We start from the raw sequence: 26334 nt of genomic DNA, 5'->3' as shown, positions 1-26334 counted from the left end.
ACACACCATGTGTGAGCCTGATTGAAGCTCTATGGAAATATGAATGGCATACGAGGAGCGGGAAGAAAACGTACGCTTTATTGTAATGGAAATCCGCAACCGAACCGAACCCCCGGAAAATGGCGATAGCGGAAGATAATTGACAATTAAAAGTAATGAGGCTCATCGTCATGCTGGAGATGGCCACTACGGATAGCACGGCAGTGTGAGTGAGGGCATAAAGTCCTGCCCGGTGCCGTTTGACACCATTTGACACCGGAACAAAGCAAACCGGGGCAACTATTATGCACAACAACAGTGTTGCAGATTGTTGGACCTTCAGCCGGCACTTATCCGTTATCGAGTGGTCAGATGGTTGGGGTATGTTTGTTACTGGCGCTGGCCAATGTACCAGACAAACACGCCCACACAAAGTGGGGATAAAGAAGCTAGGATTAAATCTCCTGCCAGCTGCGCAACACTGTGGAATAAGAAACGAACGCTATAAAAGGCACGCGATAAGGGTACAAATCGCGTCATGTTTCTCAACACTACCATGAAGCTGGAACTCAGAAGAAAGTTATGGTAAGGCGTCGCGGTAAGGAACCGTGCAGATTCGGCAATTTACGCACCTTACAAATTGCTATCCAATCATACATGCTGCCGCATGATAGAACAGCTTACCCATGCAAACTGTTGCCCGTGTATGGGGAAACACACACAGGCCAATCCGGGAGCGTACTGTTACGGGGTGATTTTAGTATAACAATTCTACGCAACAACAATCATTAATTTAGCACGTTCTGTGGCGCGTGTGAAGATCCTTAGCGGTTGGTTTGCTTTCTGCGGTGCGTGCCTAAGTGGGTTTCTGATATAAATTTGCCCGTATTTCTTTAAACCGTGCGTTTGTGCCGACATGCGAAGGGAAAAACCTATTATATTTCAGTATTACGTAAATGTGTCAAAGCGTGTGGAAAATATGAGCAAGGAAAGCATAACATTTTTAAGCACCTTTGAAATGCAATGTCGTTATCCAAAATGCTTTAATTGCATTTTGTAAGCATTTTGAGGCAAGGTGTAGAATGCCTCCATCTCGAGGATGTGCAATAGGTTGCATACAAGCAGGGGTACAGATTGTGTCAAGGTCCCTAAAACCAAAATTAAAAATTTATAACAAGTAGTAGAACATTATGTCAAGAATACTTGATGAAAATATCAAGTAGAAGTGTTCACAAGAGTTTCAGAAACTCTGGGCATCGAGGTACGAAACGTTGTTCGTTAGTTTTAGTTTTTAAATTGTTTTCTCTCTATTTTAGAAGCAATTTTTTAAATATTTTTTTACAAACAATTTGTAAGTTAATGAGTTCCGCTGGATTTTAACGTAACGTCTGTGGATAATGGAATCAATTGACTGCACTTCACCAGAAACCCTGTAAAAATGTCAATTTTAATGACAAAAAAGGTGAATAATTATTTTCTTTATTGCAATTGTTAATTGAAGGGCTTTTAACGTTCTCTTGATCGAGTATGTTTTTCAATGGTAACACTGCCTTTGTTAATATGTCAGGTAGTTTCTGCTTTTAGGATCCCATAAATAAAAAATGGTTTTCACGCTTTTAGTGTGCATCCTTGCAATTCAATTAATAGGTACATAAAGCTTATTTATAGTTTTCAATTATTTTTTTTTGAATTTGTTTTCCATTAAATTAAATTGAAAAGTATTTCGATTCATAGTAGCCAATACGAATGGTGACACTAAATTTACATTTACCCCTGTGTGTATGCAACTTATTTTCGGATCATGTGCTTTTCAGTGTGTCATCCATTTCACCATTAAGTATACAATCAGTATAAATCATACAATTAGCATGGGCAAATGACATTTATTTCGCTAACAATGTGCTCACCAGAGCATAATCGAAACGTCGAGTAAACAAATCAATTAAGGATGAAAAGTTCCATGTTTTAATGTGCATTGTTTACCTACGCAACGGTGGCGTTGGCAAACTTTAGCAATCGATAAACATTTCCCCTTTGCAATGTATCAGCTTGCTGGACAACTGCCACCGAAACAAACTTGAGATAAAGTATTCCCAGGTCGGTAGTTTAATTTCAAACTTCGCTACTTTAGCACACTACACTTGTGTCAGTTCGATCCGTGAGCGTCCTTTGCACATTTTCGCAACAGCATTCCTTGCATTAACACATTACACGGTACCAGCTGGAGCAACTTTTCTACGCTCGATCAACATTCCAGGGTCTCGGGATAATCTCTCCGTGCCACGCTGTAAAACTTCCGCACTCAATATTGACCGGAAATTTAATCCGTTGAGCTAATATTTCCTCTTCCTCACTCTCTACGGTCAATGCTTCCGGGTGGAGGAAAGCAAGAAAAAAAAAACAATAGCCCTTTCGTGGCTGCAGCGCTTCTACGAAAACAAAACTCTAACCGGCTCAATATAACCCAGGGACATCAAATCCTTGCTGCGTGGTTAGAAATTGTGCTGTGGAGATGGGGAAAATCTCCCATACAAAGCAGCAAAAACACAAATAAACGCCCATTTTTTTAGATCATCTGCTTTGCTTTATTCGTGCCTGTGTGTGAGTGTGTGTTTATGTGTTGAAAGGGTGGCTTTCTTCCACCCGTTGGGAGCACTTAGCCCTTTTCTGGGGGGATAATTTGTTGTGCCAGCTGTGCGACATGTGCACAAAGCACTCTCCATTGGGGATGCATCACAATTTATCGTGCATATCGGGCTCATTTGTTTGCCGGATGGGCATTTGTTGCGGTGAAGTGTCTGTGTGTGAGTGCATGTTTTTTTTTAGTGGGTTTGCCTTCCTGCTACATATCCAATCGGTTAGATAAATTGTTTGCTAAAGCGACCAAACGTGCACGTACATACGTAGAAAGCAAAAAGGATTGGCACTTCCCTCGGTGTATTGTCAATAGTGGTGGAAGGAGTGTTGTGGCTTTCTTGGAGGGTTTCTTGCAAATGCCTAAAGCTGTTCTGTGTCTTGAAATCTTCCTGGTTGTTGCCCTTTTTTGCACTGTGCATGCCCGCACGGGAGATGGTTGGCAGGATGGAATGACGCGAGAAACATAATCCTCGATCATTAATTTTGACCAGCTGTGCCTTGGCCTCGGTGGTGGTCCTTTTCATAGGTTGTCAGTTGACTTTGACAAGCATATCGATTAAAACCCGGTAGCAGAGGAAGCGAAAATTCGCTGTGCTCACTATCAGTTGGGAAGTCGAATGGATTAATACGTACGTACGGTGGGACGGTTTCCGTTAAGCTACTAATTTGCCTTTGTGACCTTTAATTAGAACAATCGCTTTGTGCGACAAATGGCTTTGATGCCGGCGGTCTTCCTAGCGAAACTGTGATTCTTCTGTAAATGGCACTTCCGTATCGGAAGAGAAGAGAAGAAAACATTAGCACGGAAAAAGATTGACAGCCGATCGTTAACCGTTATTCTCCAGGGGATAAGCGTTTATTTGATGAGCCTGGGAATGACAGTTACCGAGTGTCATATTTGATAATGAGACATTTTATGGTTTTTGGAGGGCTCATTTAATCAATAAGGACAGTTGTTGAGTAGAGTAATTTGGAGTCATAACTCAAGAAGATTGGAGTTGTGTTCAGTTTTGCTTATTTTTGAATAATTTACTCATTATTTATTCAAGGTTTAAAAAAAAGTCATCAGTTTCGATAGGCCGAAACTACTAAGAGTTGGCTGTTAACTTAATTATGTGTAACCAAAAATGCAGTTCTTCTCATGAAAATATGGTCTGGTATTGATTTGAACCTGGAACGAGATTGTTTAAATTAATCCTACCCCACTATCAATTCCATTTCGTTGATTCCTAAAATTCTACAATCTAATTGCATACTTTTAGGCGTTTTCATAATGAAATTCATTTGTAAAAGCTGAAGTAACTCATATAGATTGGACCTATCGTAATATTAATAATTTATTGCAGTATTTTGATGTCATTTGTTCTGTGAGGTAAAATTGAGAATTGTCTCTTCATAAAATAAACACAATTCGCGTATCATCACCATTATTCCTTGTAATACTTTTCACGCCAAAAAGTATGCAAATAGCAATTACTTTACATAGCATTTTCCAAAATGGATAAGCTATCCCTGTCCTATTCAGCTTGTACCGGATCAGCTGTGAATCCTCAATGGCACAGCCTACTTTGGACGACAGAAGATAAAAAAAACACTAAATTTTCTAGTATGGTAACTGACTTGACTGACTCAACAGCTATGCATGAAAATTATGTTATTACATTGAAATTAAATTGTCTACCACTTCAAAACGTGTACCAAAATGTTATCTTATAACAATATAAAGCAATCTCAACATGTGCCACTCCATCACTTTCCAAAAGGAACGTAATATCCGACACGTGCTAAAACAAACGCAATCCCTAAGCTATGCAATTAAGGTGAGACTCAATGTATATGTATTTTCCCCAATTTTCCCAATAGTACAAAAATCCATCAATTATCTTAGCCTCCTGCTGCCAGGTACCAGACTAACGTAGCGATGTGGTATGCTTTTACTCGACCGACTTTAGGAACTCTCTTCAGTGATGCGTTTCAATCAGAACCAAGACAACTCACAAGACCCGGTCTCACACTGTGTGCTTTTGCGTTACACGTGAATCGACAGGCTTTGTGCTTCTTCCGGACATTGCTTCCATTGTGATACTTTTCGCTACCGGGTACCGGCGTTACTTTCCGTGTTCCGTGCCCGTAGCTTTTTGGGTGGTTTTGCTGTAGTTTCCTCTCGATGTAACCCCCCCCCCCCCCCCCCCCCCCCCCCCCCTTGTATTGGTGCGTTTGGGTGTAGTTTTGGTTCCGCTATGTGGCCACAAAGCCACCGGGACGGAAGGTAACTTGAATGAGCTTCCGGAGGTCTAAGCCTATGATGCGTGACTGATACAGTAGATTCTTCGTCCTTGTTTTCTGCCTACTCGTCCTAATCTGGCTATTGTTTGGTGTTGGTGGTCTTTTCTTTGTTACTCCGACTGCATGCGTACATCATGTACTCTTTTAATTGTCTCTTCGGTTTTCCGTTGGTTTGGGATTTGCTTCCTTTAGTGGCACACAAGAGAGTGGTGATGATGCGACGAGATGATGTTATTGTGTGGTCAAACCAAGAATGTATAGGTAAGGAGGTATTATTGGAGAAACTCTCTGCATTTAGTGAATGAAGCCTTTCGCTCGATAGAAAGACTGAGCTGGAAAAGCAAAGCTCAACCTTCTAATTTAAGACATTAAATTGAGGATTTTTAAGCACAGTTTTTCTGCAACAATTCGTATCGAAAGTTTAAACATTTTCATTCTATCGATATCCTTCTGCAAACAATGGAAATTACACACAGTGTACCGCTTTTTACTCAGAAACATCTACTCAGAAGGTTATCCTTCTCCGGTAAAGGTTGCACAATTGGAAAACTTACATTGACGTTAGCAAAAGTTTTTGTTTTCTAACGATGAAGTTTATTATCCAACGTTCTCGTGAAAGTTTGCATAGGAAAGTATTCCCATAGCAGGCACGCGCTGGCCTTTGGGCGCTCGGTGACTGGCGAACTATTTTACTTTGCAGAATTCTTCACAAGCATCCTTCGCTGTGGTCGGGACAAGCGATCGCATGGAAGCAATGGTAGAGAGCCCTGCATGTGTTTGTGGCTGTATCGGTTATTGGAGGGATTTTTCCGACGAGTTTCAGCTTTTCGGCTCAATCCCTTCGCATCGGTAAGCGTAACGTCTTGATAAAATTTATGCCGATGGAGGCATCCCCAACTGTGCCCATCAATGTCAATGCTGAGGATGATGCATTGGAGCTGAGTGTCGAAGGACTGGGGTTGATATATAACAATATTTACCCTTACAGACACACATCCTAGCTTCACATTTCGAGACAATGAAAGATAGGTTCTCTCTTTCTCTCTGTTTCGCAGCAAGATGATGCTCTAACCACATACCAAGTCCAAGAGAATGTCTTTCTCAATTTCTATCAATGAAAGACGAGATCCGTCCAAAGACGGGTTGGTGGAAGGCTTTTTGAAAACGACCGGTTTTAACCGCTTTATGATCGTAAGGGGTAGACGACGGACGGCATCAGCATTACCCCGGAGCATAGAATTCTGAGGCTTGTTCAAGTGGAAGTTTCAAAGTGGGACTAGAACCAACGAGTGAGTGGGTGTAGGTAAAAATTGTGGAGAATACTTGTGAAAGGTTTCTGAAGCCATTCAGGGCTGACAGCGGGTTGGAGGGAACACTTCGGATGGTTCCGTTCTCGATGGTTTGTGAAGGAAACCACACCGAAGGGTATCAGTTCGGAATTATCCAAACCGGAGAAGACGCAAGTATTCAATAGGTTGAATTAAGGATTTATCAGCATTTATTCGTTACATTCCCGAGCATCGTTATGCTATAGGCGGTACCAATTACTTACAGCACGGCAGGAAGGTAGGGAAGCGTTTCGTACCACAGCAAACCAGAATACAATGTCTGTGCCAGCCTGCAGGAGGAAAGTTCTGCCGATTCGTCTAAGCCATATTAAGACGATTTCTGATGAATTGCAATCATTATGCGTTGGTAATGGTAAACTTTGCTCGTTATTCCTTCGTACGGTGGAGAAAAATGGGAAAGCCGCTTTCGGTTTTGTTACCTTTTCGTGTTTCTTTTGTAGAAGATTTACATTTACGTGGCAAAGCATACAGTTATTCAAGGAAAAAGTCATATCTCGGTATGATGTATTTGTATGAACGGGGTGCCGTAGACGGATGAAGAGTTGTGAATAGGTGGTGTGTTTTCCGTGAGTCGTGATTCAAAATGTACGTTTTGTCGCGAAGAAACGAAAGAATTGAAATGTGTGTAGGTTTTGTTGAGCAAAATATAAAATTTTATTAAGTAAAATTTGAGATAGATTTTTTCTTGGATATTGAACCATGATGAATAATTTCTAATACACGAAGTATTAGATAATACTTGATAAATAAATATAATACAATAAATAGATAATAAATTAGATAATAACTACAAATATTCACTTTGAAATGTGCATAACGTTGACCTTCTATCAGTTGTTTTTTTTTTCGGTGGAAACAGCTCAAAGAGTTAGAGTCAAGCTTTGATTTTCCCACAAAAATCAAGAAATCATGTTTTTGGACAAGAAAGTGTTCGTGATATATCTGTTACATAAGGTGCAATTTACCAGATGTCGACTCCAACATGGAATAACAGGAATTCCTTTTTGATGTTGCTTGAAACACAATACTTAATTGAGCAACGTGCCTTCACAATTAGGTTTTAGTTTAGGTGATTGCCTCCAGCCATGGATACATCTACGGAGATGAACACTGCGCGTTCTAGCAGAAAGATGCGCACAGAAATACGTTAATTTTATCCAAATCTGGGTTCGGAACGATTTAGCCGTCTTCTTAGACAAAAACTTGTATAATCCCAGCTCCTCGGATTGGAATCCAATTGAATCTGTGCTTGGTCCGATGTCAATTCTCAACGAATATAAGATCATCGATTGGGACCAATTCTAGACGGCAATTCTCAAAGTCTCTGACAAAATTCTCATGCAAGACGTAAATGTCACTTGCGTTTCCTTTCAATAGCAGACACCAAGAAACCAATTATCTAGTTTTTTTTAAATAATATTTTAAAAGTCTACCCGAACTTATTGATCACGGTGTACAGGAAGTAGCAGATCAAGCTCCTTGAAAGTTCTAAGCGATAAGACAGTTGGAGATGATTCTTGTGGTATATTTGGTGCTTGAGAAGTGGATAATTCACCTATGTTTACAGGAGACTTTAAACGAGAAATATGGAAGAGACTACAAAGTAAAGCTCAATTCCCGACAATATCCGACAGCAAATAATTTAACATTCCCTGGTACCTCTCTTCATGATATATTATTTTGTAGATATATTTGCTTATTCTCAGACCAATTATTAACAATGCTTCCCATGAAGCGATTGCAATTGGATTGGGTAACTAGCAAATAATTATTCATGCATTATGAGTCTTTTTGCCAAATTTTCTTAGAAGTAAGCAAATATATCCTAATATAACCTCCTATTGTATGCAATCCCCGTGACATTATAACCTTTCTATGATTAAAAAAACAGCTTGTTAGTCCCAATTCGTAAGAATCGACTGAAAAAAAAGCACGTTCTCTTCAAGTTTTCCCCACGTCACAGAACGACATATCGCAAGACTTATCGCTAAAAGGGCTCCCATTGATGGACGCACGATCGCACCGCTATTTACGCAAGCGATTATATTTATTTCCCAGAAATATAGCAACCACATAACTCTCGCAAGGATTAAATATGGATCACGGGCACGGGGCGTTTCCGCGGCGCAGTTCTACCGACCACGGTAAACCACTCCGTACCGGAGTGCGGAAAGATGGCGGTACAAAAATCCAATAAATATAGATTGGTCTTGACGGTGCCGGTACCGATTGAACGCTCCACTCCACTACCGGGAACGGATCGGAAACTCGTTAACGAAGGGTGTCTTATCTGGTTGAAGCCGTTTCCTTGATACAGCCAGGAAGCGAATGGAGGAGGGGGGGGGGGGAACTTTTCCCCGTATTGGTAGGATGGCATGATATGTTGTTAGTTAACAGGTGAATGAACAGAGCGCCGTCGTGAGTGCCTGTCTGCAAGGAATGCTTTTAAACCGCTCATTCCGACGCATCCCTACTCGGTCACCGGCTGGGGAGAGGGCGAGAAAGTGAAGGAAAACCTAAAGGAAGGGCATACCATGGCGCTGAGGATGCTTTTTCCCCGTCACTAAATTTTCTTCCCAATTGCTTCCAATTTAAAACGGGCGGGAAAAACTGCTCGTGAGTTGTGTCGAACTTTGTTCAACACGGAGGTACAGCGTTTAAAATGGAATCTTGTTTTCGGGTGTTTTCGATGTTTGGAAGTGGTTCGCGGGGACGACTACCAGGACGATGATGATAAGAAATTATGTTTATTTGGGCCAAGCGTGTGTCGACAGATTCGCTGGATGGAGGTGACGGTGTTGGGATGCTGGAAACCCGTCAGGCAAAAAGTTCCACACGGAACATTGCAAACTTCTTCGATGGGAGATGGGAGACGATGGGTGGCAAGTCGATGGCCAAGTTTCGTCGACAAGTTGCTTCTTAAATTCTCTTCGACATTGCTATCGAGCTGAATAATGCGAATCGTCTGCATCGTTTCAACGACAATTGGAAAAGTCTCTGGGAGAATGGAAGGGCAGATTGGCTGATGTCGTCTAGGGTGTCAACGCGAATGGTCCAGACAACGAGCCGGGTGCAGGAAAACCCCCAAGCACGGACACGGACGCCCCCAAACGGTGGGTGCTTTAACAGCAGCGTTACATTGCAAACAGGCGCAGGCCATCTGGTTCATTAAAAGTTTGACTCGTCACCAAACTCCGAGTTTTGCTGCCACGGTGTTGCCATTGATCCGCGGCCTCCCGTACATATCTGTCTGGCGTTCCTTTGTTTCCGAGCGTTGAGTGCCATCACCCACCACGACTTTGTGGGTTGATTTAGTCGAGGTTAAAGTTTGATGCCACCAGCACTGTACGTGCATGAAGAAACAAGCCTTATGGTTTCCACCCGAATACCGTCCCTTTCCCAGCAGTCAGGGAGTTCACCTTTGAGGTTTGCATCCGGAGGATTTACCACAGTCCGGGAAAAGAGAATTACTCAACCACGCAAGCAGTCAAATGTGTGGGAATGAGAAAACACACGAAAATAAAACCGAGCGACACGATGCACGTTAGTCATTTGTCACCCGTGACATGACAGCTAAATTGTGTCCCCAAGGAGCTTTGCGCGAAGAACGTTGGACGGCTTTTTTATACGCTCGCCTGCCATCACCCGGAATGTCTGAGTGCGCCGTGTTGGTTTTCATATTTTTATGTCCAACTCAGTTGAAGCTCACATTCTCGGGGTTAACTTAGCAGCAGACTAGAGCTCGTGCAAGCTTCGTTAGGAAGGAAACTTGAACCTTGAAGGATCCGGAAGGATGGGCAAAAATTGGGATTGTTTGATATTTGACACTGCTCCAAATGAGTTGAAACGGGTATGACATCTTGCTCCCAGAGGACACCCATCCCACCCGTTCGTGGACCTTCCGGGGCAGCATTAAAGCTTTCCTGGACACGGATTGTGCAGCTTCTTCGTCCAAGTACTTCACGACACAATTGTGGTTTCGACTGTGTGCACCGTCTGTCTAATCGTCATCTTTATAAAGTACCACCAAGTCTTCCGGCATCCATCGTTGAAGAACCTGATCCGGCAGACCTCTAATCCGGACGAGTAGCGGTCCGGAAGATAAAAGCGCGCAATAAGAACGCCGTAATGGGTCCGGTGTCCTTAGTGTGCACAGGGCAACGAGTGACGACATCCGGTGTCCGCTAGTGCCGGAACTGTTACTGGCAACCAAAAACACGTCTGAGGGAACACCTTTCCAAGCCGCTGTACTGTATGGTACAGGTTTGTTGGGATACATTTTGGGCAGCAGCATTTAAGCGTAGAAGCGATATGATAAAACGCTCGCAACAGTCTAATGCCGTGATAATTGACAATTAAAAGTAATGATATTCGCACCTGAGAGCGCACTGGAGAGGTCGTAAAGCGAGCGTAATAAAGAACGGTGGACGCGAATGGACGGTACGGAAGGGAACGTGGACGGTTGCTAGGAGCTCCTAACCTGCTCGGGGAGGTATTGAGAAGTATGGATGGATTTACACGGAATCCGACGATGTAATAATGATGCTTGGTTTTGCAATGTCATTATTTTATAAATACATTTCAACAATGCAGAATGAAGGTAATGAAGAGCGGCATAATGAGATAATTTCACTATTTATTATGCAAAATTAATGAGCATGTTTTTCGGTGGCTCTTACTTACGGCTTTATAAGTGCTATTGCCGCAACATTGCTTCACGGGGGTGATATACCACCTACTAACGAAGTAAAAGTGTCTGTAAAGTGACAGCGGAAATATCATTAGTCGTCTGATATGATGCTTGTTGCATACTTTTAGGCGTTTTAAATAATTCCTCATACAGTTGGGCAGTGAAATCTACAATTGTCCTTTTTGACATAACAGCCACCAGTGATGCTTTTTCACAGTCACATGGTTGCCTTCTTCAATATTTGCAAATCAATTTAACTTCACAATCAATTTCAGCCAATTAGGGTCAGTGAGTTTGCCGGTGGGCAGGAAGCAAGGTATATAGATAGCAATATTTTTATTGACATTCAACGATTCACTCAACAATCGATGGCTTAGCACAATGGCAGTGAGTGCCGTTTCCTGTCTGTCACTGCTAAAGCTTTCATTTTATCACTGTATTTTGCATTGTACGTCGTGCCGCTGTATTCAGTGCACTTCAACTTTCTGCATGACAATGAAACAAACTAGGGTGTAGCTGCCGTTTGTTGGGTGAAACGGACCCATTTTGTTATGTCACGTACGATGATAAATCCGGTTAGAATGCATCCAACAATTTGTATATGCGCCACACTCTGCTACCTCATGAGCTGGTTTCAATACGTAAGCTTTAAGCATTTTTATTGGCAGTTTTTGTTATCCCTTCACCGATGTTTATGTGAAAGCAAATATGGCATTTTTTGAAAAGAAAAACATGGAAAATTCGACAAACTGATGGTTGGGAAATTTGATACGAAAAGTTTCATGTCAAATATGTTTGCATCTTTACCCAAAAAAGTAAAAAACTGTTGCTATGCTTTCCATTAAAATCAACAATATCTATCCACAGTCGAAAAACCTCACTTTGTGATAGGATCAGAAAGTAAAAACCATCAACATGAAATCCCGGCGGGTGCCGGATGCCGTACCCGTTTATACAACCGTAGGTGGATGTTTAGTTTTGAACGTGAATTTTACTTGCGGCATGCCTTATCTACCTTCCATATGAGGAATGGAGTGAGGAACATCAACGGTCCAGGGGGGCAATTTATACCAATCTCCAAGACGCATCTCTATTGTTCAATGCTTCCCGAGCTACATCATCCGATGACCGGTGCTGTTAACCGGCATCCGATACCTTTTGCAAAACTCTATAAAACTATGGCTGCCTGGTTAGAACGAGCTAGTAAATATCGATCTACTACCAGAGCGAGCAAGAGCCATTCAATGGAATGTGTTGGTGTTTCGAAATATAGCAATAAGACGAGAGTGAATGGGTGAAGTAAAGGAGTTGCGGCACTAAAAGGACATTGTTGTAGGTTATCAGAATTCCCTCGAGGAGTTGCATGTTGGCGCTTGAATCCTTTAGTTGATCCGCATTGTACACACAGGTTAGGATCAACGGTAAAAAGTCAATCGATATTGAAATGCTTGCTCGTCGGTAGCCGCTTTTTGGAGAGCAAAGGATAACAAAGTTATAATGAGCAGATAATGAAGTTTTGTAAGCTTCGGTTTTAGTGCATAAATGTGGTGAAATACACCTGCAACCATTTTTGGTTATTATCTGCGTAAAACAAACGAAACAAGATGAATAATTTCTATATCATACAATTATAAAGATGTTCAATAGTAAAACCGCCTCAAGGTATGCAATTCGAAGATAAAATATTTCCGGAAAGTTATAATTGTAATTTATATCTTGCCAAATGCATGTCCTTTGTTTATAGCTGTTAAAATGTGCACTTAAGAGAGACAACTTGTAAACAACTCCATCCGATCTATGCAATTACTAAAAAACACCTCAAAGTATTCAATTATCACGATAAATTTATGTTAGAGGTTCTAACGGGAAATAACAATTTTGCTAAACAGTTGTCCTCTCTTTTTAACCGATAAAAATTTCTCCTAGCTTAATAAACTTTGCAAACATATTCACACAAACCGTACAATAACAAAAACTGTCCTTTACTGGAAACTGTAATAAATTGCTCGTAAGAGAGACAATTTATAAACAGTTCCAATCAACCGGGTCGCCCGTCAACCGTGATTACATGTTTATATTATGCTAATGGGCTGCATTTTTTTTACAACAGTAAATTATGACGCATAAGATGTAATGATATAATGATAAGATAAATATAATGCCAATTTATAAACAAGAATCCTATTCAATTAACTGGGAATAAACGCCTAAAAGTATGCAAATTGAAATTAAAATAATTTTCTCCTTTTATTGACCGACAATCAAGGCAGAGAGGAACATAAATGCCCATGTCAATGTTTTATTTGGCTTTGAACATCACTACGATTTATCTCAGTAAAAATGGTTTAATACATCAAAGGGGTCACCCATTTCCAGCATTACGAAAACTTTACCAGGAACAAAACCTTTTTATACGATAATTGATACTTACATGTTACAACGATATTATCACGAACCCATCAATGACACAGTTTCGCAATTCGAATTCAAAGAAAACAACGCACCACACCGCTCTACGTGTACTCCAATTTATTTGAGCTCATTTATTAGAAGGATACATGATGTCTGCATTTATTTATATGTCATTCAGTTTGCACACCTTTCCCATTTGCGTTCTCCCTTGCTTTCACGGGAAACGTACATACACGCTCACATTCATCTCACTGTTCACCGTGCACCTGCTTAGCGCTGTTAAAATGCAAACACTGTGCAATCGCCGTCCGGGATCGTGACTTACAATCTCTCTACTAGCTTGAAAGTACTCCGTCGTGTCACCTGTGTAAGTGTTTAGATTAGTGCGTTCGGTTGCGTTCTAGTAATTGCGCGTACATTTCTTCACGTTTTCGCAGCGCCCGCGTGCAGATTTGTTTGTTTTTTTTTGTATTGTTTTGAAGTCTAAATTCTGTTTTCGTTTTGCGTTTAATCCTTCTAAAACCTAAAGCCACACTGTACGCTCTCTTCAGTGCCAAAAACACCAATGGATGGGATTTATGTTGAATTTTGTTACTTTCCAAAACAGTGAATCGGTGATATCTTCAACTTTCACATCACGTCCAACAACCACAACGGCACGCATTTTACACAGCTGGGCTTCATTCATCAATGTCGGATTTGGATCCGACAACGCCAAAAAACGGTGCGGAACAAAAATAGAAAATAAAGGTGCAAAAAAAGAATGGTATATTGGTACACATAAAATATCGATGCAATCGATGAGATATAGGTCGGGAAGTACAAAACCTTGCAACAGGAGAGACCGTTTTTGTTCGCTTCCTGTCGCATGTGGCGAACTCCTGCTTTTTGCCGTGCTTCTTCCGACACATTCTGACCCACGGTACACAAACGCTACACACTCACACACGCTACACGCACACACCCACACACCTACACATACGCACATATATCGTGTGGCGCGAGTGAACGGAAATAAATCTAACTGGCGGACGACTGTCCACGGGAGCGGGTTTTTTTTCTCTTTGCATCATCGTTCTGGACACATGGGTCCCGCGCGTCTTACGCGGACACTGCTGAACGCCACCCAGATCTATTTGCCCAACAGGCAAGGCATGATATCACATTTCCGCTCCTCGAGCCGGTGCGGACAGAACCGGGCATTCTCGGGATTGAGCACGTACCGGGTACGCTGCTGTACGGCATAGTCGCCGCAGGTCTTGCTGCACGGTGACCACGCCGACCAGGCCGAGTACTCGCACTCGATCGGTTCCGGCTCGTACCGGGTGCTGGGACCCCACGAGGGATTCGTGTCGTGGCGCGATGAATCGCAGTGCACGAAACACCGCTCGACCTTGCGCAGCTTCCGGGGACACCGTTGTCCACCGTTCGAGGGATGCACCTGTACCGGAACACAACGGAAGGCAAACACCGAATGAAACACGCGAAACCGCGAGTGGCCAATTTTTAGCACCAGCAGCGAGCATGGAAAGGAGCGGGACTTACCAGTATTGTGCGGCTCTTAACGCGGGAACCTTCGCCGCAGGTGGCGTTGCAGGGCCCACGCTTCCAGTGGGAAGTCTTGCAGTCTTGCTTCAGATCCGCACCGTAGTCGGAACCGCTCGCACTGTTCGTGCTGATCTGGTCCCGTATCGGAATGTTGGTAAATTTACGGTCTGCGAAGAGAAGGAGAGCAATAAAGAACACAACCCACCTCCATGAACATACAGCGTCGGAACTTAATGTCCGCTGGACAGGTTTGAAGCCCCTTTTACCTTTACTGCACGTGTCGAGACAGTCCTCGCGAGACATAAAGTTGTTATTGTTGCCGCCACACCCGGTGAAGAACAGTATCGAGCAGTCGTTCTTATCGCTATCGAAGTACCAGCGTGTCTGCGAGTCGCGGCAGTTGCCCGGTTTCGGTTCCAAGAAGCAGAGCTCTAGCGAATGCGAAAGACATCCCGTACATTAGCCGACCCGGTTGATGGCTAGATGGTTTCCGCGAGAACGTACCTGGCACTCCGTACAACCCGTCGCACGGTGGCAAATCATGGCCGCAGGTAACTTCCTCCACCGTTTCCACCCCGTAGCACGGGTCGTTCTGGTCCGTAATGTGCAGATCGTTATCCTCGCCACCGTCCTCCTCCTCGCTGTCCTCCTCCTCGTCCAGTGCCGTCATCCGGCGGCGGGTCATGTAGTAGCTCACGAACCGCTTGTGGTGCACCCGCATGTTCTTGTTGATGGGCATGCGGGTACGCATTTTGCGACCCAACCCACACGTCACACTGCACGGACTCCACTCGGACCACTGCGTCATTTTGCACTTGGGATTGATCTGAAACCACACACACAAACACACGTCGGTGTTAATGCTTCCCCCCATCTTTGCCGCGTGCGCAAATACTTACGTCCGAGCTTAGTACGGGTTGGGATATGTCACCACCGCAGTCCTCATCGCACGATACGGTCTGCTGGAGCATCGGTGGATTTGGCAGACGTTCGCACTTCTTCCGGGCGCCCTTCTTCTTGTACTTGCGCGAACGCGTCTTGTTGCCCTTGCCGCACGGTGAGCTGCACTCGCTCCACGGCCCCCATTCGGTCACCTCACACTCCGGATCGCTCTGGTACGCTTCCTCAATCTCCTGGCTGTTGTAATCGCAATCCCGATCCGTCCCGACACACGGACGTCTATCGAACAGCTTCTTCTTGCACTCCGCCTGCTTCGCCTTCATCGGGTGCTTGTAGATGCGGCGCCGTGTCTGCTTGCCCTTGCCGCACCGCGAGCTACAATCCGTCCAGTCGGACCACGGTTCCGTTTCGCACGCCTGCTTCGTTTCGTTCTCCTCCTCGTTGTCCGCGTCGCAGTTCTTCTCGTACAGCCGCTGCCGGGACAGATAGATCCGGGCGAGCGGTTTCATCTCCGTGCCGGATGGATCGTAGAACGGTGAGCGCGGATCGTTCGGGTAGTTGGACTTAATGCGTCGGATCACTTCCGGCGGATTTGTCGGTTGGTCGGGCGAGATGTACGTTGGGCCACTGTCCGTACCGGCATCCCAGGGGTAAAGGTTGAGAATTTTGTTCTCGATCCAGGAGCAGTTGGTAAGACACAGTTCGAGCCCGGAAACGCCGACGATCCAGTCGGGCGATGGATCGAGCATCGACACAATCGACACGAGATGGTGGTTGGAATCGACGCGGAACACGGCGAATGTTTTCCCGGTCACATTGGGATACGATATGCCGCGTGCTTTAATTATTGTACGGATTTTATCGCTCTGTGAAAGAGAGTCATTGCGTATATTAATTATACAGTTGGATATAAAGCTAACGTGCAGGGACAAGAAATTGAGCATCTTGAGAGTGAAGAATGTATCTTTTTTGTAAACAAGTTTTGTGATTTAGGAATAGATATTCAAAATTATTTCTTTTGAAAAGCATCACATAAATACAACTACAATAATTAGAAAGCACGTTTCCCAAATTGTCTGTTGAACAAAACCACATTCTTAAAACTCTTAGGTGCACAAGATCGTCACCCATATTTTGGGTGACGTGGTACGGAACGTGTCGAATACTCAAAATATGGGTGACGCACATTACAGTCAAGGGACCGCGTCACCCAAAATATGGGTGACGCTCTTGTGCACCCAGAATTGAAATATTCGTTTGCACTTTTGAAATGGAATCAATTGAACAGACTCTTCAGTGGCACATTATAGTTTACTTCATTTATTTTTCAACCTAGTAGCCAAAAGTTCTTGCTACGGCCCATAGGTATACTAGACAGAACACTGTGGCGCAAGATCATACGACCCTCCCTGTGTCCACTACTACTTACCTGATTTTTGAGCTCACTTTCCAGCATCCGTGTGGAACCGTGCTCGGCCACCTGCTTTAATCCTTCGCTGGCCACCTGTCCGTACTCCCAGAACCGATAGTCCACCGTATGGGACGCTCCGATCACATCGCTGAATCGCGTGAGCCACCCATTGGAAGGGAAATCTTTCGGATGGGTATGTCTCGACCAGAGCCCTTCGAACGTCAGCTCGTACTTGGCCTCGTCACAGGCGCAACATTCCTTCAGCACCGGCGGCTGTGTGTCCACCGAGTCCGCCTCATCCTCGCAGAAGATCTTGCTCAACGGCCCGTCGTCCATGTACCAAACGTCCCGATGTTCGACCACCGTCGCCCGTATCGCAATGCAACCGCTGCCGGCCGGTGGCGCTATCCAGTTCACCTGGATCTCGCTCTTGGGCAACGAGTTCGTCTGTGTAACCGCGTTCGGGCAGCGCTCGCTAAACTTGGTCAGTGCATCACCGGACAGCTGGAACGTACCGACATTATGCACACCGGACGGTGGTGCATCGCCGCGCACCAGCGAAAAGTCCTTCTCGGCCGCGAGGAAGAAGCCGGAGAACTTGTGCGGCACCTGCATCGACCGTATGCCAACGAGACTTACTGCAGGAAAAAGGGAAAAGCGAAGGAAAACAGTGATGGTTGGTGCTGTAAAATTAACAATTCAATCTTCCTTGAAGCTGAAACACTGCCCACCGCCCACCAGTGTGTGTGTGCGTGTGGTTGTATTTGATTGGAATTGGTAAAGTGCCGGTACGGTCGTTTACGTAGCAGTGAACGACAAACGTTCAATAAATGCGATACTAATGCCAAAGCCGAACTGGACTAACGGAAGGCATTCGAGCCTCAAACCGCAAGAGAGCAAACTTTGGAACAGAGGAGGAGATTGTATTAATTTTACGTAATGCAATTTTCCCTTTCATCCCGTCGGATTGGACCCTTCGATCCGCACAGTTCAATAATCGCCCCCAAAAACCCGGTACGCCAATCATGCCCGCAGGCGGGTCATGCCGCGGGAAGGTTTAATATTTTCTGCTAATTACATTACCGCATGACATCCAGCGGAAGTAATGAGACAAGACAGCAAAGGTTACAGCTCTCTCTCTCTCTCTCTCTGGAAGGTGTAGCAAAACGGACGACTGGAAATGAGCTTCGGTAAAGTGGCCGCTCCAGGGTGGAAAGGTTTACTGATTGTTAATAGGATATCCTTACGAGCATTCGATCCTACCCTTCTTCGTTTGGAGGGTGGAGGCCTTCTTTATCAGGTCTAGCTCTTTTTAATGTGTTTCGCTTTTCGATATATTTCTTGTGCCGATAGTCACTGCCCATCGTACGATGTGGTCATGATTTTAAATTGTCAATTAGGTCCAACACTGCACCTCCCCCCACATACACACACATATACCGGTGAAGGGGATGACCATTACAAGGAGGTAAAGAGGGATTTTAATGGGAAATCGTACAACCGACATCGACATCATACGGAGGACCTGTCCTTGGGCTCTTTGGTATTTTTTCTCATTCCCATCGTTCTTTTCCGGATGTTTACATAAAGTCCTTGTGTAGGTGTACGTTCCCCGTAAAAGTCGTCGGCCCTCGTCGGTACGGAATGGAAGTGAAGGCTAGATTGTAAGTCCAGATAACGAGCAAAGCTTTTTGGATTTTCCGTATCGCTTCGATGCTGCCGGAACGGAGTGTAGAACATGGTCCCTTTATTTGCCCGCTTGCATCTTGCTCTTGAACCTTCAATAACGGATGCAGAATCCAATATTGACACTTGAATCTCTCGTAGCGGTTTTCGTTCCCGTTCGCCCGGCTGGGTTCACTCTATTAATTCGGTTTGATTTTGAGATTGGAAGAAATGGGCAAAGGGAACTCGTAGAAGATAAATGAAGCCATCAGCGTTACGCGTCGCACAACCTTTTGCCTACTGATGGCAGCAGGGATGATGGGTCGATGGGTGGATTCGATTTTGGAGATAATCCTTCCACTGCCCGTACTGGACACCAAGAACGGTGGATATGGTGATAATCGAAAAGTAAACGATGTAAAAGCTTCACATTGCCACACTCGAACCGACGACGAAATGGTCGTCGTAATCCAAAGTGCCGTAAAGTGAACGGTCGCAACGCTCGCAACAGAAATGATGATGATTACCGAAAATGCTCTCGATCGATAATTGAATTTTGCGGATGGACTATACGAAGGGTGGGGGGAAACCGGGAACTCCGGACGGTTGGTACTGGCGGGCGCTTTTGCGATGAGGATTTATGACAGTTTGCAGCGGAACGGCAAAACATTGACAGTGTGACGGAAATGAATGGCGAAAATACGCAAAAAGAAATGCAAAAATACTCACTGGTGTACGATTCGCCCGGCACGTACTTCTCCGGATTGCCCGATATGCGCAGCCGGAAGCGTCCATCGGCGGGCGATTTGTTGGCACCGGAACCTTCGGGCGAGCGGTCGCATCGGAGTGCGCGAACGAGATGGTTGGCGTCGAGCAGCAGCAGCAGCAGCAACAGTGGAAGCAGGACGAAGGCGCTGGTAAACAGCCGGTACGGGGATCTCCTTCGTATTGATCTCATTGTATGTATCTTTTTTTTTGTTTTCGATGGCTTGAACGCGGTGTCGAGCCTACATTCAGGCGTTCAGGGAACGGCACTCGGTTTGATGATTAACGATAGATTAATGGCGAGTCCTATAGAAGCGGGAAGCATCAACATCAACATGAATCAACGATCGTTTACTTCTTATACAGTGCAGGTAAGGAAAGTTACATCACACATTCTTAACGATTATTACTTGTGCGCTTTCACACAACGCCTAAAAGTATGCATTTATGGTTTTTAGGACAATTTTTTGAAGTTCACAGGGATAGAAGTAGTAAAGTCATACAAAATGCTGAGAGTTGCTCATTGTCTGAGAGAGAGCCATTTGAATTTATAGTTGAAAGATGTAACATATAGCATACCTTCAGGCGCGCTCCACTAAAAGCCTGTGTCTTTAAAATTGGTTTGTTTACATTGATCGTTTCCCGTTTACCAATGTTGTCGTCAAATGTATCCCGATTGGTGAATTTAGTAATTCGCATAATAACAAGTTCTCTTCAGTTAGTAAATTCAAATATTAACTAACTGAAAACGGAAGATTTGAAAATAGACGAATGAAATCTTGATATAAGGCCTGGCAATTCTCACGGAAATACAAAAAATACAGGATTTATATTTAATCCGAAAAAAGGCCCTGAATCTCCAAAAATTATAAGATGTTTCTAGGAAGAAAGAATCTTTGATATGAGAGTCATGATTCGGTTGTATTTTCATTGAAGTGTTTCATGTACAATACTGTTCAATCACTGAGCCCTTCCCAGAAAACTGTAATTAAAACGAATATAATGTTATTGAAATTGAGCTGACAGAATTTTTTATCGTAACAAACGGTACAACAATACCTGAAACGAAAATACGAATAATGTTTCGTAAATGGCCAACCCCAACTAGAATGTGCTGGTGTTCGAATTTCGCAAAACACAAGAATCATCTCTATTCTACCACCCGGGGGGTACGCCTGCAACTATGGCGTACCAATAGTTATGCATTTTCCGAAATTCAGAAATTCCACTTACAATACATATCCCCGGTACAGCAGAAATTGCAGCGGGCACGAAATAGCACACTCACGCCGCGAATTGGAATGATTGGCCCGTTTTTTTTTTAGCGAGCAAAACGAATACAAAAAAAAACGGTTTGGAGCGAACCGGGTCGATGGGTTATCGCGGCTGTTGGCTGACAAGTACACACGGGCACGTTGCACTGTCTGGCACCGGACCAAACAAAACAGCCGTCAACAGCCTTGAACGGTGTGTATGTAAGTGTGTGTGTGTGAGCGAATTCCAGCAACTGAGTGCTCCTGTCCTAAACATCTTGCGGAAAGGTACTAATCTCGACGAGTTGCACGACGACATGTGTTGGTAACATGCCGAACCATTGCCCCATCTCGTGCGGCTGATGTTGATCAGTGGCATAGCACGTTGTTTTTGCAAAATAATGTCTGCCTTATTGCTGTAAATTTCCGATTGCCGTAAAGCACACATCAATAGGGTCGAACCTGATGGTGTTATTGGTGATAAACAACACCCATCGTTTGGTTCCGGTTCAACTACTCTCCATACGCGGAAGTAATGTTGAAAAAGAATGCATGATGTGTGTGCTTTTTTTTTGTTATCTTGGCAAATGGTAAGCAGATGGGATATCCTTCTTTCCTTGTGCGAAGCTTTTTTCCTCCATTTTGTGCCTTCGATTGTCAGTTGGAACAGCCATCCGAGGGACGTGGTACAATAAGAAAATGTTCCATGGAACCGCTCGGTGCAGAATAGTCTGCCAATGGATATTGCTTCCGGTGCTTGCGGGCAGCCGTCGGTGCAGCGTGGTGGCCTGTGGCGTTATTCAATAAATATTTCATCGACAGATATTCCCAGCCTTATACGATCCCTTTTTGCCCTACGATTGTGGGTTTTATGCACGCAACTGCTAGGAAATCAGCATATAATGTGATTTTCCCCGTTTTTCCCACGTTATTCCTGTAAACGGACATCAAACCCGCTTTTATCTATATCTGTGGGAATGGTTATTCATAGTAGAACTCCATGTCGCGTTCTTTCATGCTTTGCTCCGACGCGTGTGTATAGGTGATGGCATGATAGAATGTTATGTCCTACTCTGCAATAATACAACCACCGATATGTAGCACCTCCGGCCCAATGCGGAACCGAAACTAAATGCAGAATACCGCAAATTGGTTACAAAGACATTAGCGGATTAGGGAGCGACTGCAATATTCCTTTTTGTTGTGGACAAACCATGCGGTTCCTGTGGGTCCGAGAGATATACCGAAGCTAATTAGATAAAGCCTGCGGTGGGCGAGATTATTCGTGGCCCCTTGTTTGCTCCCCGCTCCCAGCTGCCCACCCTCCCAGCGAGGTAATGTTCCCACACACACGCTGGAACCATTCCGACCACGGGTTTAGCGATAATTAGATAAATTATGCGCCCTCGAATGATTACGCCGGAGATTGCGTTTGTCCCATCGCAATGCTGTAATGCATGATAGATGATGAGCTTCGGCGAACCGCAAAATATTATCCTTCGGGGTGCGCTTTTCCCAACCCTATCCTCCTGGCCCTTCACTACCACCCTGCCCCAAGAATAGTTTCTCGGGTAAAAACTTCCCTGGCGAGACTTTGTCGTTGGCAGATAAGGTAAGCATGAGTTCACCCGAAGTAATCGTTACGCCACTAAGCAGCTTTCCCGGGAGCTTAGTGTGTGAAGTTTTACCTACCGTCTTGGACTGGTACAGTTCCATTAAGTGCTTCTTCTACGCTTTGCCAAGCATTCGATTGAATTGCTTGGAAGATGAAAGAAGAAATATGATAAAAATGGATAGAGAGAGAAAAAAAAATAACGCCATTTCACCAGTTTCACCTCCAGATGTGTGAACGGTCGACATGGATGGATCGTCTGGTGGTATCCAAATTCAACCACCACGCACGGCTGGACCAAGTTTGATAAGAAGATATTCTCAACCTCCCAAAGGATCAAGCGGGCCATTGTCCTTTTTTCTGGATATCTTGTTCTTGTGAAATGTTATATTGATGAATCGATGTCTGAGCTCGTTCGGTGTGCCAGTGTGCGCAGTGTGAATATTTTATTAACGAAAGGCGAGTAAGGCGCATTTGATGGTAGTATGTAGAGTATAAAAAATGTACAACAAGCTTACTAACGGTTCAGTGGGTTTTTTTTTTAATTCGAGCAAAAATGATTAGGGCAACAAGTCATAGTTTTTTTGTAGTTTCTATACTTTGTTTCCATAATTCCACAAAAATTTCCCTGCACTTGAGATATGAAAGCTGCTGAAGTATCAACAATTTAAAAAATATTGCATAACTTTAGGCGTGCCTATGACACATTTCTGTGAAGGTAAGACGTACAATCATGCAAAGGCTGTAAGCCTTTGCTGGCAATGCCTTTCTTGAAACTGAAGCTCTGAGAAATATATGATTCCGAAAATCCAAAGCAATACAGCGAGGAATAAGAGATTGCTCAAGACCAAATTACCAGGAGTTTTCGGATTTTCTGTAAACCGATTGACTTGATACTTTAAATAGGAATTATTTACACAATTTAGCAGTACTTGACGAAAGCTTTTCCTGTTAATTGTTTTTCATAATGTCTAATTTATAAAATTCATTTTTTTCGAAGCATATATATTAACATATTTTTTGCTTGACTGCGTGTGTTTTCTCGGGAAAATACCGCGAACTCATTTAGTGTTGAATCTTTGGGGCAGAGATTCAAATTTATTCATTCAGTACCAAGATTCATTCTAATTCATGAATCTGAATATGATCACCCAACCCAATTTATCAACAACTTTAGCGCCTAGGTATGCAATGATTACCTCCATTGCGATCGATCGATGTGAAATCAATGAAAAAGATCAATCAATTACAAGTTTCTTTTACTTATACCGAACGAGAAATACTCCACAATGGACACTTAAGAAAAGCACGTAAAACCAACAATGGTTTATATTTTCCTTGCAGGGGTTTCGTCTTAAACGCTATCACAAATATTGAATTTTCAGGTTCGTGTCCCCACGACCGAGAAGAATAATTTTATCAGAGATGTATTGCAAAAAAAAGGTCCCCATAGCCACAAACCAACAATCAACCAACGATGCTTTCCATTTTCCATTGCCACTACACCGGGAAGACTTCTCCGGATATCAACGTCTGTCGTGAAAGCAAACCACGTCCGGTGTCCTTTAACGGAACCATTTTCCACCTTGCGCGATGGAAAGTTCCGGTCGTCTTTCGGGCGCGTACCTGTGTACCTGTGTCTTCTTTCTTCCCAGCCCTCCCCCCGGTTATCCACGTGGTGCACGTGCCCGGGTGGGTGTAAACTCACCGTTTCACTATCTCAACTCAACCACCATTCCAACGTGACAACAATGCCGTGTCGATGGTGTTGACGTTGCGTGTTGTTTTGTGTTTATTTACAAACAGTCACACTTTTATGCTCACTCCCGCAGACTGGGAGGGTTCTTTCCTTTTCTGGCCTTCCTGTTTCCACTTGCCCTTCCCAACTCCATTTGTTTGGACACACCAATGGTAGTAATTTACCCGGTCCCGGCTTATTCCCCAGCACTGCCCACAGTCAGCTTCCGGCCGTTTGCTTCGGGGCGTTCTTACGTGCGCTGTTTGCACTTTTAATTTTCCTCCTTCGATTCCTGGTAAAACAGTGTTGCGTTGCTTAGCGATCGGAATCGGTGGGAAACCTTATACTTGGTAGTGTGTACAACGAAAAGTAAATAAATAAATGCTTTCCTTGTGCTTCAATTATGGTGTAAGAGCATTTTTTTTGTAAAATTAAATTGTGGTTGTTACTACACCATCATGAAAAGTGCCATGAAAACTCGGTTGCACGATGAACAAAAGCACATTTCAATTCACTTTCATTTATGCTAAAGTGCCATTGCCACGCTCAAAAGGCTCAATTAGTTTCAGTGTGCTTTTTTTGTCCCCCCCCCTCTTCGGTTTAGACAACTTTTATTAGTTTTCATTCCCTTCTTCGTTGCCTGTTCTTTTCTCCCCCATCAGACGAACGCTCACCGACTGCAAGGGCACATAACTACAAGGACTAAACCATTTGACCTAATGCAAAACCATTATTGTTTTTCGTTTTGGTTACTCTTCTGGGTGGGATTCGGGGTAGGGAGGCTTTGGTAAATGACGGAGATATTGTGTGTTTTTTTGGTTTTTTTTTTTCTTCTAAGCCTCACAATTCTTGTTCCGGTTTAGTTCGTGCCGGCCCCATCGCACCCGCATGGAAAATGATGCTGATAAATGGAAGAATACCGACCCAACCGGCAGGCTGTCTCTAATTTGCTCCAAGCAGGGGCACCTTTTTTTCGGGGCAAATCGGTGGGCAGGGCAGGGAAGACACAATGTATTTGGCCAGACATTGCGCTGTACGAAGCCCTAGCGATAGCAATTAAGCAAATCGCAACAAAGTGGACAATAAAACTGGACCCGGCCGACTCCATCCCAGCACCCCCCGGGTGGGTGCGCGTCGAGTCTCGAGAAGAATAATGGCATCTTTTTTATGGCGCTGTGTCACAGAAAAAAAAAGAAAAAAGGCAGAAAAGTTCCGAAATTTCCGAGATGGTACCGAGATGCTTGTGGGTGCTACCAGTCCGGTCCACGTTGGGCGCAGTGTAGGGGTTTTCCTAAAAATTTCCTCCTCCACTGCAGGGCACCGTAATGGTGCCGCTGGGTAGGAAAAAAAAACGATTGCCCCTTTCGGCAAAGCATGATTGAGGCAATCGTCGTTTAACATTCCCCAGCGGGGTAGCCTTTATCGTACGGCTGAGCGTTGATAAATTGTTTTTAATGCTTTATGTGAGGGAGGGAGGATGCATTAAATGGTTCGCATCGTAAGGATTAAAAACTGCACCACCGAAGGCAGTCGCTTTTACGCAAGGGGTCCAAACCGCATTGCGGGAAAATAATCATCAAACTGAATGGCTTCCAATAGGAGTACCGAATTTCGAATACCGTGTGTAGAAGTATTTTTTCGGATCAATGATATGAAGCGGATATGTACACCGAGATCAAGAAATTCAAATACACAACCAAAATGCTACTTAAAGCAAATAGATAATAACGCCTCTTTAGAAAATTCCTCCACTTGGATTACATCACGAGCTTCGCACGTGGCTCGTGCCAAACGCAAGTGGGACGCACGATCTACCTATATGAGAATTTAGTCCCAAACTTTAAAAATTATCGTCTTAAACTCGTTCAATGTGATGACCTTGCATTGGTTGATAATTGACATAGGATCAAACATATATTCTATAAGATTATCATCCAAAGACCTCGGAGTCCGCAACGTTTAGTTCAAATTACCCTATGTTCTGTGTGCACCTTCCTGCTGGAACAGGTAGTGCTCATCTTTATAGACCAACAATCTAGTCCAAAACATAAATGTTAAGGTACGTTGCGGTAAATTTCTACAGAAATCA

At 43.9% G+C, this 26334-nt stretch overlaps 1 protein-coding gene across 1 annotated transcript; it reads right to left on the bottom strand.

Moving 5' to 3' along the window:
• Positions 1-14485: 14485 nt before the first annotated feature.
• On the bottom strand, positions 14486-19835 carry LOC128719780 (spondin-1). Its single transcript, XM_053813410.1, has 7 exons — positions 19607-19835; positions 17231-17850; positions 15801-16667; positions 15406-15727; positions 15168-15332; positions 14899-15068; positions 14486-14794 (listed from the first exon to the last, which is right to left on the bottom strand). The coding sequence occupies exons 1-7, from the start codon at positions 19833-19835 to the stop codon at positions 14486-14488; spliced, it is 2682 nt and encodes an 893-aa protein (XP_053669385.1).
• Between the last annotated feature and the right edge of the window lie 6499 nt (positions 19836-26334).

Source organism: Anopheles marshallii, chromosome 2 (genome assembly GCF_943734725.1).
Source record: "Anopheles marshallii chromosome 2, idAnoMarsDA_429_01, whole genome shotgun sequence".
Lineage (NCBI taxonomy): Eukaryota > Metazoa > Arthropoda > Insecta > Diptera > Culicidae > Anopheles > Anopheles marshallii.
This window is presented reverse-complemented; position numbering and strand designations above follow the sequence as displayed.